The sequence below is a fragment of the Cydia fagiglandana genome, chromosome 27 (assembly GCF_963556715.1).
Source record: "Cydia fagiglandana chromosome 27, ilCydFagi1.1, whole genome shotgun sequence".
NCBI classification, from domain to species: domain Eukaryota; kingdom Metazoa; phylum Arthropoda; class Insecta; order Lepidoptera; family Tortricidae; genus Cydia; species Cydia fagiglandana.
Window position 1 is genome coordinate 8,231,418 of NC_085958.1, and position 18,688 is coordinate 8,250,105.

An 18,688-nucleotide genomic window follows, 5' to 3' on the forward strand; every position below is an offset into this window, starting at 1 on the left:
GTACTGGCAAAATTTGTAATTTGGACAAACTCGAGTTTAACCCTTTTACACTGGAGGCACAGAATTTATGTTATGTAACGCTGATGAACTGATCAGTCATCGAGTTTAAAGGTCCCTTTTTATTGTTTTTTTTTAATAACTCGTAAACGGTAGCTTGTAGCAAAAAATGTTCTGATACATAAGTAATCTACATACAATTTTCTACATTAAACATTCTATAAACTTTTTCGCTACCTTCAATATTTAAGGGAGAAAGTAAATTATACTCAATACATAAATAAATATTATAGGACATTTTAACATAAATTGACTACTAAATATTCCTGCAAGGAGTAATAAGGTCTGTTTAATAAATAACATTTTAGCCTTTTTGTGAATTCATTTGAATTATTGAACTGCTTAATTAAATTAAATTAAATTATTTATATCAGAAATTAAATTTCCGTAATATATTAGTAGCTTATTATTACTCTTAACCTATGTTAGTGACTACCTATGTTATGTACTTTATTTAGATTTAATAGACATGTAGGCTACTCCAGTACTCCCAGAAAGCGCCATCTATCCTGTCTGCTACAGTGGCTAGGAGACTGTTGGCGCTGCCGCGTACGCGCCGCACCAGCGACGCCACCCGCTTGCGCATGATGGCGTGGAAGCCGTCGGTGCGCGTTTCCGCCAACATACCGCTAGCGCTGCAATAGCGCGGCAGCCCCAACAGCATCCTAAAAGCGTTATTATATTGGACGCGTAGGGCGCTGTAAGTTTTTTGAGTAAAGTTGATCCATAGGCTGCAGGTGTAAAATGACTGGCAGTACGCCTTAAAAAGGGTGGTTTTATTGCTAGTGCACCTTGCGAACCTACGAATCAACATATTACTTCTTACTGTCAGCACCCTACGCTCCCTTTCCCATCTACGTCATCTTTTAGCGATGCGGTTACCCAGTGTCCCAAGTACTTAAATTCTCTTACTACTTTAAGAGGAGTGCCATTCAGTCTCACTGGAGGTAACATTTGGTCGTTTAATTGGACTATTCTTCCTCTGAAAACTAGCAGCTCGATTAGACATTGTACTTGAGACCCGGGGCCTCCGCATACCGCTCACAAACACCTACTTGCGTCCTAAGGGCGTCGATCGATGGGCTTAGCAACACCATGTCGTCCGCGTAACTGATGTTATTTACGAACGTTCCATCTATTGAACATCCGACCATAGTGTTGCTAAGCTCCTCGATCAGCCGATTGACATATAGGCTGAAGAGTCTGGGCGACGCAAGCCCCCCCTGCATGACCCCGCAATCCAACCTATACTCATCGGATAGCGAACCCGCCCACTTAACGATATTGGTTTGGTGGCCGTACCAAAACCTGAACAATTCCACCAATTCCCCGGGTAAAGACGTCTCCTCGTACAGCCGGCCTAGCCAAGGTTACAATCGCTATCGCTTCGACAACGAAAAGCTTTATGTCTCTCTATCACTCTTCCATATTAGTGTGATAGTGACAGTTGCGTTTCGATCGCTACGGAGCGTTAGCGATTGGCATCTTGGCTACGCGGCCAGTTTTTGCCAAAGTCTGTTATAGGACACCAGATCGAAGGCTTTCGAGAGATCAAGAAAACACGCCAAAACTGGTTTTTTCCTGTCTGAGTAGTATCGGACAGTGTGCTTAAGACAAAGGACTGCCGTCTCGGTGGATAAGCCCGGCCGAAATCCAAATTGTGCGTCATAAAGCACCGTGTGTTTTTCCAACTGTTTGTCAAGCACACTATCCAACACCTTTGCTACAATCGTAGCCAAAGAAATGGGCCTATAATTTTTAATGTCCGAGGTGTCTCCTGTACGGTTTTTAATAATTGGTACTACCACGGTTCGGTTCTCATCATGTCGCTTGGTATATAAGTATGGCTGACACAGAAGCTGAAGAACATGGCGAGTACTCTAGGTAAGTGTACCCCTGCATGCTGCAGGTGCTCAATGCTAAGGGAGTGGTGTCCTGGCGACTTCCCTCGCGTCATGTTCTTCACCACCGATGCCACCTCCTTAGCTGTAATTCTCACCAGAGGCCCCGAAGGCACACACCTCGTCAGAGGTGGGCCCCCGCAGGACCCCAAGGGAGACTCAACCTTGAAATGCTTCTGAAACAAATCAGCTATCTCCTTAGGCTCGCTAACACCCTCTACACTCACAGGGAGGCCCGCCCTCGGTCTCAATTTATTAGTTTGCTTCCAGAAATTTTTAAAGTCATTAATCAAATAATTTTTTAATGTCATTACTAAAAAATTATAGATGTTGGTTCCATTGTACTCAATACTTCTTTTAAAATGTATATAATTATTTGATTGCCTACATGTACCCTACCTTATTCTTACAGGGTCAACTTGGGAATAACTCCTTACAGTTACAAAGGTCACTCTCTTTATCCAAATTTTAATTGGCAATTTTAGAAATAAAATTGATAGTATAAAACTTGTCGAAGTCAGGGGTGCGAAATCTTGACTTCGGTCAAACTCGGCTCCGCTTGGCTTAGAATTGCTCCGAGCAATTATTAGGGTTGGCACCACTTGACTTCCTTTTGCGTGCACAACCACAGATAAGATAATCACTTGATTTTTGACAACCCTAAATAGCCGAAACAGATAGTGCCATATATTAGAAAGAGACAGCATCATTCGACCCTGAACCGCTGTCAAACTTCGTTTTTGTAGGAAGTTTCCTTTATGTACGGTAGTACTATTCTTCTGTGTCGAAGTCTGCGTGCGCCTGTTCATACTTTATACGCTGCTAGCGGGAGGCCGAGCGCGCACGCAGGCGCATGCGCAGGCGCCGGTCACGCGCACGCACGCGCTACTCAACTCCCTGCTCAAGTCGCAGCCACAGTGCGATTTTGTGATTGCGATGGGGCGAGTGACAAATTGACAATGGAATGCAAGAGGATATTAGAAAGAGAGATGCCTAAGAATACCATGCCATAATGAATACCTGTGTTTTAGCTGTATATTGTGTTATTGCTTTATAGTGTTAATGCATTATGATGTTAATGTGTTCCAATTTGTGCCGCTTTGGCATTAGCTATAAGGTGCAATTTGTTTTGTTGTAATAATAATAATAAATAAATATGTCAGTGTCTCACGGAAGTTTTGTTATAAAAGGGACCCACTTCCAGATGACCTACAAACTTTATATTTGGTGGCAAATGTATATAGAGGAAAAAATCTGAGCAAGTGAAGGTCAATGACAATATAATGGGAACTCTTGGGTTAGCTAATTTAATTTAAATAAGCACCACTAGCACAAACTGAGCGCTTAGCCCGAAACACGACAATATCGTTACCTGCCTCTTTATCACTCTTTCATATTTGAACAAATAACAAAATTTAAATTTTCCCGTATCGAGGTAGGCTCTCTGTAAACAAACAGCCTTTATGAATAAATGTCATAGACATAATAGTGAAAAACTGTTAACAGTACATCAGGTGCTACATTATGACACCCGGATATAATAAGCACATTGGGTGATGATAATAATAACAAACTAGATAACTACGTCAAAAATTTAAAGGGCCATTCTTCTTCTTAGTCGGTACACTCTTGCCAGAGTGGTCGTGGTCATCATTGCAAATCTCGATGAGTGATGATCTTGCTAATACTACTTATTTACTTGCTAATATAAAGGGCCATATGTACTGTAAAACGTAATGTATCGTAATACATAGTACATTACTATATAGGCCTGGAAACGAAGGGTTGTAGGCCATGTAGATATACACCGAAAACACCGTTTCTCGCCGATATTTGTATAGTGCATTTCTCAAACTTGCAATGAAATATCTATAAGCTACGGTGAGGTGACCAAAATTGAGAAAAAATTGTCTAAAAATTTAATTTAGAAAGGAGCAAGTACCAGGGCCTCATGAGTTACGAGGTATCGTTGACCAACCCGCCGGGCCCCAGCGGCCGGGGCGCGTACGAGTAATCGTGGGCCGCGGCTGCTGTTAGAAACAAAAGAAGGTTGCTTTTGCTTTTTTTTTTGCATTATGGTACGAACCCTTCGTACGCGAGTCCGACTCGCACTTGCCTGGTGTTTTCTTTAACCTTGGCCATAGTCCCATTTGTATGGGATCTACTACCGCCGTGCGAATGTATGAACGACTAGTTTAAAGTGTTACTTTTTCAATGTATTTGAAATAGGTATTTGAGTATTTATGGGTATGAAAAAGTAAAACGATTATTTCAAAATGAATTCCTTGTCCTTGGTTTATACGAAAATGATACCAAACTTGACCTGATAGCTACAGGTAGGTAGAAACAGACCGCATTGTACCGCCGGAATCGCATTTCCCCTCTCCCTTTTTGGGTGGAAGCAAAGAGTTAATATCCTTAAGACATTAAACATATCAATAAAGTATGATCCAAGGAACAATCGTGCCAAGCGGCATCGCCTGGGATAAAACGGCCAACTCAGTGCACTTCTCCATTTACATTTTCCCTTAAATTTTTTTTTAAATATTGATCCTAACCATAAAGTATATAGAATATTTAATGTAGTAAATTTTATGTAGATTACTTATGTGTAAGATTTTTTTGTACAAGCCACCATTTACGAGTTATTTACAAAAAATATTAACAATTGATTTACTTACTCCTTTAAATATTGATCCTAGTGAAAAACTGTATACAATATTTAATGAAGAAAACTTCATGTAGATTACTTATGTAAAATATTTTTATAATATAAATATTAACAATTAAAAATATTAATAATTAACTTTCTCCCTTAAATATTTTTTTAAATATTGATCCTAGCGAAAAAGTGTATAAAATATTTAATGTAGAGAATTTTATGTAGATTACTTATGTATAAGAACATTTTTTGCTACAGGCCACGGTTTACGAGTTATTTATAAAAAACTATAAAAAGGGACCTTTGAACCCGATTTGTTTTCAAACACAACATGACTGATCAGTTCATCAGCGTCACATAACATAAATTGACCTGCGCAGTGGATAGACAGCTAAATTTAATGTTCCAGTATTCACAAAATCTTAATTGCTAAATTGGGACCGAGCGAACCGAAATGGGCCAGAATGTCCAATTTCAACCTACTACGTATTTTATTCATCGAAGTCTTTGTCGTAAGCGCCATCGACAATAAGGTCCCTTTTCATAGATAATACCACATTTATCTATGCTTTTCTATTTTCTAAATAGGATTTAATAAACAAAAAAATATAAATAAAATGAAAAACTGAAAAAAATGTCATCTAAGAAAAAGTGACCAAGACCCTCAGTGGCTGAAATCGAACCAGCGTCCTCTGCTATCGCGGTTGCGTGCCATTCGGCCACCGGGGGACGAACTAAAGAGTAGTCTACAATAAAATAACAAAAAAATGCAAAAAAAAAACACAAAACAATAAATACAAATACAAAAACATGAGTTAATCCGCACGCTCCTTAGATCCGTCCCGCCTTCAATGCGCGACGCTTGAGTCATAAGCGTGCTATATAAGAATACCTCCAAACTGCGACTGATATGTGTGTGTCTCTGTAGACGCACACTAGTCGCGGAATGGGGAACATTTTATTAGATTGTCTATAACGCTTTTGGCATTAAGTCTGGCTTTTGTCACAGAATAAATAATAGTACTACAGTAGAATCCGCTTATAATGACATCGAAGGGAAGTGACAAACACGTCATACTAAGCGGATGTCATATAAAACATAGTTGTACAACTTATTATTTTTGTTATTTTTTCCAAATTAATCTCAAATTCCTTTGTGAGAAATAAGTTTTATTAAACTCGAAACAAATATCAACTTGTTACTGATGATCAAAACTAAAATACCTTACACGCCACGAACGCACCAAACGTCCTCGCAGGGAAAGACGTGGTGACGGCCACGAAAACCAGCATAAGTGTCAGTATAACCGGACATAATTTCATGAAAATGGGATTTTTCGGTCATAGTAAGCGATTTGTCACTATAATATAAGCGAAGTCATCTTATCCGAATTTGTCACTAAGAATTTTATATGAAAACCAAACTTCGCACAGTAATTACGTCATAGTAAGCTGTTGGTCAGTATAAGCGGAGTCACAATAAACGGATTCTACTGTAGTTATTTTTTTCTGCACCTAACTGTATTAAAAGGTAAAAAACGTCAAAAAATTTAGTTAGTATTTATTCTTAAGCGTCGAAAAGGTACACTTATAAGCATACGTCGGACTCCAGCGGGCATTTTCGTGGCATGTCAGAATGATAGGTAAGGTTCGCAAATCAATCAATTCACTTTCGAGTATTTGTACTTAGTATTTGGTACCTAGTATTTATAATGTGAAATTCCAAATATCATAGGAACTAACTTATTTATTTTATTTATTTTATTACAAGGAGATAGAACAGAAGCATGCAAGTGAAGAACAATGTGGATAGAATATACGTAACTAGTACAATACAGATTATGCTGTTTCCTTAAACATATCTCACCGAGAACATAAGTGGTATTAAAATGTAAACCTAGTAACATGCAGACACTTAACTATTTTTTAACTTTAACTTATTATTATTAACTGCGTTATTTATAAACGTACTTGAACTACACATAAGTCAAAATCGCTAAAAAGTTCGTTTGGCTTTATCCGTCACTCAGACAATTGCAGCTGTGAGAAATGAGTATTTACACATTAAAGATGAATAAATGATAACGGGTAACTAATTTAATTAACTATGTTACAAATACTAGGTACATTATAACACTCGTAAGTTAAGATTTTTTTGTAAACCTTACCTTGCCCTGAAACTGCCCCCTATAGTCCGACGTTTGCTTATAAGCATACGTCGGACTCCAGCGGGCATTTTCGTGGCATGTCAGAATGATAGGTAAGGTTCGCAAATCAATCAATTCACTTTCGAGTATTTGTACTTAGTATTTGGTACCTAATACATAGATATGCAAATTAACAAATAAAGCAAATCTTTCTATTGATTAGACGGCACTCTACCAACAAATATAAGTATGAACAACAGTCATAATGACGCATGTCAGCTATTTATTTGTTTTTTAAGTGGCCACTTCAGTGGGCTATCAGTCATCACTTCAAAGAGTATTTACACATTAAAGATGAATAAATGATAACGGGTAACTAATTTAATTAACTATGTTACAAATACTAGGTATTATAATACTCGTAAGTTAAGATTTTTTTGTAAACCTTACCTTGCCCTCAAACTGCCCCCTATAGTCCGACGTTTGCTTATAAGTGAAAATGCCCAGATGATTAACCTATATTTTCTTGTCCCCAGGCAACGTGACCGGGCCGCAGAGGGCGGCACTGATGGAAGCCATCAACTCCGCTCAGGAAGGCATCGAGAAGCTACGGAAGGAGTTAGTGGCGTACAACAGGACGCTCAGACAGATGCAGGTACGTTGATTATAGTGAGCTTTGCTTTTGTTACGTCACTGGTGAAATACAGGGACAGTCAGCAGCAGAAGTTGCTAAGCGGGCGAGGTGTTCAAAATGATGTTGACGCGACTCTATTGTTAGGAGAATAAGAGCGTGTGAAGGTAATTTTAAATACCTCGCCCGCTTAGCAACTTCTGCTGCTGACTGGACATCAGTAAAATAATTAAAAACCAGAGTGTGATCTAAAATCAGATAGAGTCAGTCCATGAAAAGTGTGCGGCGGATTTGATAGCCCACGCAGTGCACGTGTTATTTTAAACGTCAAACTTCTATGACATTATGACGCGTAAATGACACTTGCACTGCGTGGGCTATTAAATCCGCTGCAGACTTTTCTTGGTCCGACTCTAGACTAAATTGATATTTATGGTAGATTTATTAGATTTAATAACATATTAGGGTAATACGCCAGTAACTGGCCGCCCTAAACTAAAAATTAATTCTATTCACCTATAAATATATTTTAGTATAAAATTTCAATAATTGGCCACCTTATACTAAAACGAATTCTGTTTATACACGGTGTAACATGAGTGAACCGAATAATTTTAACAGCGTATTCCTGATCATATTTAGAGACATAAATGTCCTATAAACATTTTTGAAATTCGCCTAGTTTCAGAGATAATATAGTAAATCTTGTCAGTAGCAATGTAAAGCAAACTAAAGTAGGGCAACACTCAAAGAGTAGTATTGCGCTAAGAAAAGCAGCAATGTATAATGTACATCGAACTAAAACTTTTTTTTCCGCTGAACGCGCCCTATTACGTACGTCAATTCAAATTGTCACTCGCGGATTTCTCTATTGAAAATGTTTGAAATTGTTATTAATAGGTATGGACGGACAATTTAAAAGCGGTGTGTGATGTTGATAAAAATGATTAACTAATTTGAAGATCTCAAAATAAAATTAGAAGTGGATTATGCCGTTAAATGATATGAATAAAATCATTGCTTCAGCAAATCAGAAGGTAGATATCCTACTGGATTTTAATATTTTATTAGTTTTCTCAGTTAGCACTGTAGGCATTGTAGGCACCTTAGCTTTGATTAAGCATAATCTTATTTAATATATTGGTATTTAATGGTGACACAACAGAAATATCTCTTGAAATAGAATCGATTCAGAATGTAAACAAAGAAGATGATGGCTGTCATTCGCGGTCCACATTCCACAGATAAAACTCAGATGACACGCGATTTTCGAATTATTCGAACAGAGTGTTGCTAACCCGCGATTTTTCAAATTTGCCGCCGTTTGCTATTGACAAGATTTGCTTGACGCAGTATATTAATAAAAAAAAAAACAAGTTTTTATTGTTACATAGTGTAAAAGGCCTTTTTGATGGTGATGTTGCTGCTATGGGACGTAGTCTAAATATCCTTATTGATAGATATCAAAAAGTGGCAAGTAACACTTTGAAAAAGTAGGTTTTACGAAAAAAAAAGTAAGAAACAATTTTAAGTGACAAGTTTACCAATAATATTTATTTTTTACGTACAAATATATTCAACATTTTTTTTGGCGAAATCGACCTAAACTTGCGTGGTTAAAATTATTCGGTTTCCTCATGTTACACCGCGTAGGTGAATAGAATTCATTTTTAGTTTAGGGCGACCGATTACTAAAACCGGCTAGTTACTGGCGAATTACCCTATATGTTTAAAAATTAAAATGTCAACAATAAATAATGTACATACATAAGTATATTGCTATATTTAAAAAAGAACCGTGGAAAAATTATAATGTTTGCTGAAATGTGCGGGTGTGTGACAGGAAGAGACGGTCGCGCGCTCCCTCTCGCGGCTGCAACTGGCTCAGGTATCGGCCGGACATGTACGCATGGGTTGTGCGATGTACACCATACTCATCTACATTTATTATTTATAGCATACGTCAGTATTGACCGTTTTAAGCCCCGTCTCCATATCGCGCGGCAAACCGTCGAACATTGGCTCGCGCGGCGGCCGCGCGCAATTGATACCGGGCTGCCGCGCGAGCCATCCAGTTGGCTCGCGACTGTAGGGTTGCCATATGGAATAATTAAATGGCCTGATAAAAATCCTGACATCACCCTAAAAATCCGGACATTTCTTGTAACAGAGATTTGGCGTAGGCGTGTGTAAACTTTGTAATAAATATATCACGTAAACATTTTTGAAGTAAAAACTTCTTTAGCGGCGCTGTGCACTTTTTGTGATGGGGAAAAAATTTTAAACTCGCGACAGGTCACGTGACCGTAAGATTCGTAAGACGTAAGACGGACACGTGACCTGATCGAAAAACTGTTACAAAGGGTAAAAAATCCTGACATGTCCGGACGTAAGGCAACCCTACTCGCGAGCCAGCCTGATATCCATTGCGCGCGGATGCCGCGCAAGCCAATGTTCGATGGTTTGCCGCGCGATATGGAGACGGGGCTTTTGAGTGTCACAATTAGTCAATTACATGCACCAAAGAGCATTTAAAATAGAGAGTTACTGTCATGGTAAAGTATGTAGCTACTCACTCTCTAACAAAACGCGTCTGTCACGATCAGCACAGAAATGGCCGCTAGGTGGCGACAGCGGCACGCGCGGCTTATGGCAAACCCCAAAATTGGGGTGTACTTTTAGCTACCTGTAGCAAAGCGACGAAAACGCGGAGTGAGCCACGCCTGGCACATTTACTGCCATCTTTCGACAGCAGATTAATACTGTTAAAACGCCATTTGACTTTGATTCCTATTCTTTCACTGATATGTGTGAACTTGTTAAATATTAATATTAACGCCATCTACTCGAGCGTAGGCTGAAGGCTATGGCGCCATCGCTCGAAAAGATTGCACCATACCTTTGGCCTATAGTCGAGTAGATGGCGTAAATATTAATATTTAATACGTTAACACATATCAGTGAAAGAATAAAGATCAAAGTCAAATGGCGTTTTAACAGTTTTATTTTGTATCGGAAGATGGCAGTAAATTTACAGTGGCACTCTATTCGCTTTGCATACACGAAGAGACCCCCTAGTGTAAAGGACCCCGCAGCAAACATAGGGAAAAAGTGGTTTCATTTAAATCTCACGAAATTTTAGTATGATGTTAATTTGGGTCTCCTGATTATTATTTTGTATGGGCACAACTCTCTCAGAAGTATACTTTCAGAAATAATCAATTAATCAAGTATATAATTTTCTATTTACGCGACATGTTTTCTAAAATCGATATTTTGTTATGACACGCACTGACAGTTACTGACGTTATAAGGTGCAGTTACCAACTGTCAGGAAGAGGAATTACGTAAAAATGGTTAACAAACATATATTTTGTATAAAACAATTACATTGATTATTTCTGAAAGTATAGGTACTTCTGAGAGAGTTGTGCTCATATAAAAAAATAATCAGGAGAGCCAAATTAACATCATACTAAAATTTCGTGAGATTTAACTGAAACCACTTTTTCCCTATGTTTGCTGCGGGGTCCTTTCATTCGGTTGCGTGTCGGACGTACGCGTTTGCCTCAAGTCTCATTTCGTATAGGATTTTGAACAGCGCGCCAAGCGGGACGTTTTGGAAACTGGAAATCCCATATATTGTGTAAAAAATGTTTTCCATTATGTTAATATTCAGAGAGGAAAATAGGTATTACTTTAGTTGTCCCCTTTCTTTTTTAAATGGGCCACTCACATTACATTTTGTGAGGTGAAAGTAACCTGAGATCAGTTTGCAATGGCTAACCGACAAACACTTCCACTGTAGCTCTTCGCGACCGAGTTTTTGACTAAAAACACAAGTTACCTTTTTAATATTTTTATTTTTATTATTTGAGCGTTTGTAGATGTAGCAGTTTTTGATGGAAATAATCTAATAATAATAAAAAAATATTTAAAATAATATATACAGTGGTTAAAAAATAACTGCATTCCCATTGCCAGGGAGGTTTTGGGATTATACTGAGCAACTTTCACTATGTGACCAACCTCGAAATCGCGAAAAAAAAATAACCCTCACATAGAAAATGGACCAGCCAAAATGTATGAAACAGCCAAATTATTTTTTCCCGTTTTCAGGATTGGTCGCATAGTAAAATTTGCTCAGTATAATCTAAAAATCTCCCTGGCAACGGTTATTTTTTGACCATCCTGTATATTTTTTTCGTGTTTCGCTTCCTCTTCGTATATACTCTATTGTTTTGTGTTTTTTGCATGACTGTCTTTGCTATACAATTAAAATAAACTTTCTTTTTTTTTAAATATCATAATTATACTTAAACCAAGACATAAACTCAACACATAAAATTGCAATACCACCGAGTAACCGAAATATGTACAATTTGATCACCCCAATACACTGACAAATCTAGTTTAAAACTCATTGCAAAACGCATGTGTACGTAAATGTGGCCTTTAAATATAAATATGTAACATCAAAACAAAACATACATCCCATTAATCATATTCATATATTATCATAAATTAGATAGGTGGTTTATTTCTTGTAAATGTCATTAAGGTCAACCGGGGTGAATGCGTCTCTTGAGGTAAATGCGTCTTTTAAACTTTTCGTCTAAACCAGTGGTTCTTAACCTTTTCAGTCCGGTCACCCCTATGACTAACTAGGGAACCTGATTTTACCCCTCCTCCCAATGGTAATAAAAAATAAAACGTGTACGTTTGTTGTATTGTTATATTAGGTTAGCATATTACCCCCGTAAAATACCAGTTTTACCCCCACGGGGGTAATTACCCCTAGGTTAAGAACCACTGGTCTAAACGGAAGATTTTAGAACTATTGCAACCCTCCCTGTTCGGAGTGTGGTCACAGAAATTTTGGTGTAGACGCCTACAATAGTTGTAATACCTATGTTGGGTTTGAAAGATATATTCAAAAGACGCATTTACCACAGGAGACGCATTTATCCCGGTTGACCTTACGTATTATGTAAGTAGACCAGTGTTTTTCAACCTGTGGGCTGGCGAACTTTTTAAGGGGCCCACTGTTTAACAGTCCGCCTGTATCGGCCTGTCAGTTCTTCGGAACTGTCAAAATTTTGTTCTAACTTACACAATCTCAGACCTCATTGTAATTATTGTAAATAATATTTGGTGGTGACGAAACGAGTATGTGATATTGTATTTAATGGAATTTTTCGGTTATAAAAAATAGTATACACGTTTTTCATAATGTCTACTACCAAATCCATCACTAAAAATCGGTTTTTCTAGGACAACGGTGTCGTCACGTCTCTATACTAAATAATACGGCTAAATATGGATGTCGTAATATTTGTATAAATACGGCCGCTATATGACGGCACCGCTATCCTAGGAAACTAGAGCATAAGTACGAGTAACTCATTGTTCATAGATCCATCAATTCATTGTACGGTCGTTGGTCATTTAAGTTGGTAGAATTGTGTGTGCATATTGTGCATTAATTAATATTAATATAGTTGAATACGCTTTAGCCCTCATTCGCACGACAGCTTTTTCAACGCGTGTTAAAAAAGCACTTGAATATGTCCGTACTCTAAATTTGATTTAACGACCAAGGCTTAAAGTCGAAAATCCAACAACGCTTGATAACAAGCGCCACCGCTGTCTTGTGAATACATACATGGCTATCCATTTTTGTCATTCAAACGCTTTTTTAACGCGCGTTGAAAAAGCTGCCGTGCGAATGGGGCCTTGCGTACATATAGTAATAAATACGTAAAACGTAAGTAAAGTCTGATTATTAGGTCGATTGAGTCCGTATAAGCTAACTTTGTAGCGACTAAATAGAACAAAGTGAGGGAGTGTCATTAAAAACGTCACATTTTCATATTGGATCAATGATGTCATTGCGACACTTTGTCGTGGCAAATACCATTCAGTTGGGTAATATTTTATGATAAATCATAATTAATACCTGTTGCCAGTTTTGACGAAAAATAACAAAGAAAAATCGAACTATTTTTTTTATAATATTACTTATATTTAACTCACCTTTTTTGTTTACATATAAAATTTTTGTTTTTCATGATCAGAATTAATTTTGAATGATACAAAAATATCGAATTAACTATTTATTAATTTCGTTTTATCCAAGCAGTCTGCTTCTGCTCTCGTATCCGCGATGTTTTCACTCCAGCCAACATGTGGTTTTTTTCTAATATTTTTTATTTGTCATCAGGCGAACGCTAAAAAACCAAAGACTAGAGAAGAGGCGCAGAAAGAGATCCTAGATGCAGAGTTGGACATGTTCACCAAACAGCAGGTAAGCTTTGTCAAAGAGAATTTGACGATGGCGCCATAACCTTTGGCTTACTCTCGAGTAGATGGCGTCAATTTCAATATTGAACAAATTTAACACATATCAGTGAAAGAATAAGGATCAAAGTCAAATGGCGTTCTAACAGTTTTAATCTTCTGTCGAAAGATGACAGTAAATTTACTGTGGCCACATAATTTAGTTTGGGATTCAAAGTTTGTTAAATATTGAAATTGACGCCATCTACTCCAGAGTAAGCCAAAGGTTATGGCGCCATCGCTCGAAAATATTGTACCATACTTTTGGTCTGCTGTTAACAGACTGATCAACGTCACGCAACAATGATCTATGAAACATTCTAAACAATAAAATTTAGCGAACGTTTTAACGGTGGCAGTTGGTTTGGTGCAAGCGCTTCAAATACTGATAGCAAATTTGCATTTTATTCACATGTGAGGCAAAGTAATCAAATGATGTTTGCTGGTAGAATTTACTTTTAAATGATGATTTTGGATGATAAATATTTAATAACATTAATTTGGATTTGATTTGGTTTGATTTTGTTTGATATTTTACATTGAATATTTGCTTCGGGTTGGTGTGGTGAAAAATTTTGTGTTTCACTCGGGGGTAAATTTTGTTCGACCCTTGTGCTTTGAAACCCTCGCAACGCTCAAGATTCCATTTTTCGAAAAACTCTCTGCGCTTGTGGTTCAATTTTGGAATCTTTCACTAGTTCGGGCATCAATATTAGCACGAGCGATTAAACAACTTTGCCCCCTTGTAAAACAAATAACTATTGCTAATTTATTAAAATTTGTTTTGTGGGTGAATCAACTTTTTCTTGTCTTGTCACTAGTTGTCATGGTTACGGTCTCCTGGGTCACTCTTAAAATACTACTTATTACATTTCGTATTCAAATGAACCAAACTTGAATTTTTTGGTAGTTATAAGGCCTTTCCATAATGGGACATCTGAAAGCACGTTTGTAGAACATGGTACAGCAGCTCTTCTAAGAAACTATGCTACTATTGTCTCCTGGCTGATGGGACAGAATAACAACAATAAATAGTTGATCGACCCTTGTAACAAGTTCTGGTTTGTGCCTACAGGAGGGGCAGGACGTGACGGACATACAGAAGAGGATCGCGGAGCTGCGCCGACAGATGGCGCTGCAGTTCCCCGTGCACCCCGCCACGCGCCGCCCACACTCGAGGTAACTATAATAATTATACCTTTATATCATACTCCGGTACACCCTACAACATACAAAAAACATTAAATAAGCTTAAAAAATTATATCACTATTGTATATAATAATTTTTCTACGAGTCAACAATAGTAGTTTGTGTTACAAGGGATCAAAATGATATATTCCCATCAATTCTAAAGTAGAATCCTGAGCGTAATGAGGGATTCAAGTGTTAACGCCCAAGACGAAATTATTTTGATACCTTGTGAGACATACTGCTTTTCACTACAAATATGAGGAAACTGTTATGTTCCAGAATATGTATAATTTTACCCAAAAAAAAAATAGTATGCAGAAAAGAAAAAATCGTGTCCTAGAATAGAAAAGTACAACTTTGATCCCTCCTAGTAGTGAAGAAAAGTGCCACTTTGATCCCTCCTAGCAGGGAAGAAAAGTGCCACTTTGATGCCTGCTAGCGAGGAAGAAAAAGGTTTCGAATAGGTGATGTGAAAAAATAATACTTTAAACTAGTAGAATCATACAAACAAACCAAAAGTATACAGCTAAGATACGCGAGCAGCCGCGATACCTTCATACTCATAGCTCCCCGTCCGCGACCCGGCGGGATCATAATAATGTGGTACGTCCCACAATAAAAAAGGAAAAATATATTAACATACACGGTGTAACATGACGAAACCGAATAATTTCAACTGCGTATTCCTGGTCATATTTAGAGACAAAAATTTCCTATAAACTTTTTTGAAATTCGCCTAGTTACAGAGTTAATACCAACTAAAAAAAACATGTTTTTCTTGTTACATAGTCCAAAACGCCTTTTTGATGGCGATGTTGCTGCTATGGGACGTAGTCTAAATATCCTTATTGATAGATGTCAAAAAGTGACAAGTAACACTTTGCAAAAAGTAGGTTTTACGAATAAAAATGTAAAAATAAATTTTAAGTGACAAGTTTACCATTTATTTTTTATGTACAAATTCATTCAAAAAATTAAAAAAACAAAAAAACAACAAAAAAATTTTTTTAGCTAAATTGACCTAAACCCATATTACATTTTTACCTTCTTTTGACCTCAGAAATGCGTGGTTAAAATTATTCGGTTTCCTCCGTATAGGATTTAAGAAGGTAGGTAATTAGTTTTTTTTAAAGAGATCTGTAATCATTCAGTCTTGATCGTGACACATCATAATACGAAACCCTTACATACTCACATAACATAGTAGTAATCATTTATTATTATTTTCCAAGCTATCGCATTGTGAAGAAAAAACTAAGGTGAGATTTTACACATTTAGTTCAGTATTGTAGTTTTCAGACTCTATAGATACTCGTCTCCATAATCATTAATCAATAACTCGTGAATAAAATATTTTTTCATCACACTCGCTCAGTAAATGTGGAATTGCACGCAGGTTTAGCGGGAGTTATAGAAAAAGCGTTCTCCCTAGGGAGTTATGAAGTTTCTAGTGCCATAGTTAACAGTTTTTTGTCTTTATTCTTAATTTTTGTATCGCAAGTGTGATGAAAAACATTGTGTGTAACTCGGGGCGTAGTAATATTGCAAACTCGAGTCTATAAATCGCTCCGGCAAGCCGTAGTGATTTAACTTACTCTCGTTTGCAATATTCAACTTACGCCCCATGTTGCACTATGATGCATTATTGTCACCTTTCAATGTTAATCTTCAGGTGATTTTGTTATGTGTTAGTACCATACTCTTGAGGGGAATATGTAGGTCATACCATAGAGCAGCGGTCGGCAACCTTTTAGCAGCCAAGGGCCACATAGTAGTTAACGGAGGTGACGCGGGCCGTACTTTGTTAATATTTATGATTTTATGAGACATTGTCGTTTGTCACTATTACATACAAAATAGCCAAGGCGGCTCTCGGGCCGCTAGTGACAGGTTGACGAGCCGCATGCGGCCCGCGGGCCGCTGGTTGCCGACCGCTGCCATAGAGTAATATAAGTAAAGAAAGAATAGTAACTCCATACATCAGTTTTCTTAAAACGCGAAATATTTCGTAGTCGACATTTAACGTCAAGTAGTGGAACTATCATCATCTACTTGACACGAGGCCCCAATTTCACCAGGGTGACAGGTGCGACAATTGTAAAACATCACTGTTGCTGACGTTACAGGCATCCATGGGTTACGGTTATCGCTTACCATCGGGCGGGCCGTATTCCTGTTTGCCACCATCATTGAATTATTAAAAAAAAGTTTATTATATCGGAGAAAACAGATATTTCTCTTGCTAAGTTTATGACAATTGTCACAAGAAACACTACAATTGTAACGAAATTCCGACATATAACTCATTTCCTGTCAAGATTCACCGACAATTCTACAAATATGTCGACTAAAAAAATAATTCTTGTTTCACAACATAATTGTAATATACAATTGTAGCAAAATGCCTGTCATGTTTGTAAGTATTTCTATAGAAAATATTTTATAAAATTGTAATATGTCACCTGTCGCTTGACAATTGTCGCTCGACATATGTCACTAAACAATTGTAGCCTTGGTGAAATTGGAGCCGATGTCACAAGTGTCGCTATTGACGAAAAAGTTACTGCTAAAACAATTTACTACTAATATTATAATCAGAAGGAGTCGAAAATAGACTTCCAGTTAATCCGGTTATAATATTAGCTGAAAAATGTTGAGCATTTGACTTTTCGGTCGGTGCAACATCTAGTATCAAGTAGCATTACTGATAATTCCGCTACTCGATGCTAGATGTCGACTGCGAAAATTATAGTCTTTTTGGTACTAAAAGTGAAGTATGGAGTGAGCTCTCGTATTTTATTTATTATCTATGGTTAAACCGTCAAATTGATTAACTATTTGTTACTTACAACAGTTTAAATTCAACCTTTCAATGTAATACTCGTCACTATGTAATCTACGTATCATGTTAATAACAATGAAAGCTATGCTAATATAAAACACACAATTATCCTCGAGCCGCCCAGAGACCTATAAAATGGTCTCCTGTTCCATTCTAATTTGAACTTTGTGTTGACAACATCAAAATTTCATTTTGCTTGGCGAGGTTTGACGTATGGACGGCTAGAGGTTATAGACTCTGCTTCTCTTGACTTGTTTGCTTTACCGTAGTTTTGTTGTACTTTCAGTTGGCACAGGTAAGTATTACAGGTCATTTTATGATATTATGATGATACTATTACAAGTATTAGAACAAATAAAGCCGGATACTCATTAGCGAGTCGTAACCGTAACCGTTGCATGTACTGTAACCAAAAAATCGGGCAAGTGCGAGTCGGACTCGCGCACGAAGGGTTCCGTACCATAATGCAAAAAAAATTGAAAAAATGAAAAAAAAAACGGTCACCCATCCAAGTACTGACCACGCCCGACGTTGCTTAACTTTGGTCAAAAATCACGTTTGTTGTATAGGAGCCCAATTTAAATCTTTATTTTATTCTGTTTTTAGTATTTGTTGTTATAGCGGCAACAGAACTACATCATCTATGAAAATTTCAACTGTCTAGCTATCACGGTTCGTGAGATACAGCCTGGTGACAGACGGACGGACGGACGGACGGACGGACGGACAGCGAAGTCTTAGTAATAGGGTCCCGTTTTACCCTTTGGGTACGGAATCCTAAAAAACATAGTGTGTACGTGGTTCGCAGGTTTGCGCAAAGCGCAGGTTTGCAACGGTTACGGTTACGGCTCGCTAATGAGTATCCGGCTTTAAATTATTTCTCTCCCTAGCTCGGTATCACCTGAGATGATTCAGTT

General features: G+C 37.6%; 1 protein-coding gene across 1 annotated transcript in view; it reads left to right on the forward strand.

The window, feature by feature from the left end:
* The window catches only part of LOC134677813 (RNA-binding protein 26), a 54,077-nt gene that overhangs the window by 26,954 nt on the left and 8,435 nt on the right, over nt 1-18,688 (forward strand). The window contains exons 17-20 of the mRNA XM_063536241.1: nt 7,304-7,422; nt 9,242-9,286; nt 13,622-13,705; nt 14,813-14,916. Coding sequence (XP_063392311.1) covers nt 7,304-7,422; nt 9,242-9,286; nt 13,622-13,705; nt 14,813-14,916 — 352 coding nt within the window. The remainder of the gene's footprint in view (nt 1-7,303; nt 7,423-9,241; nt 9,287-13,621; nt 13,706-14,812; nt 14,917-18,688) is intronic.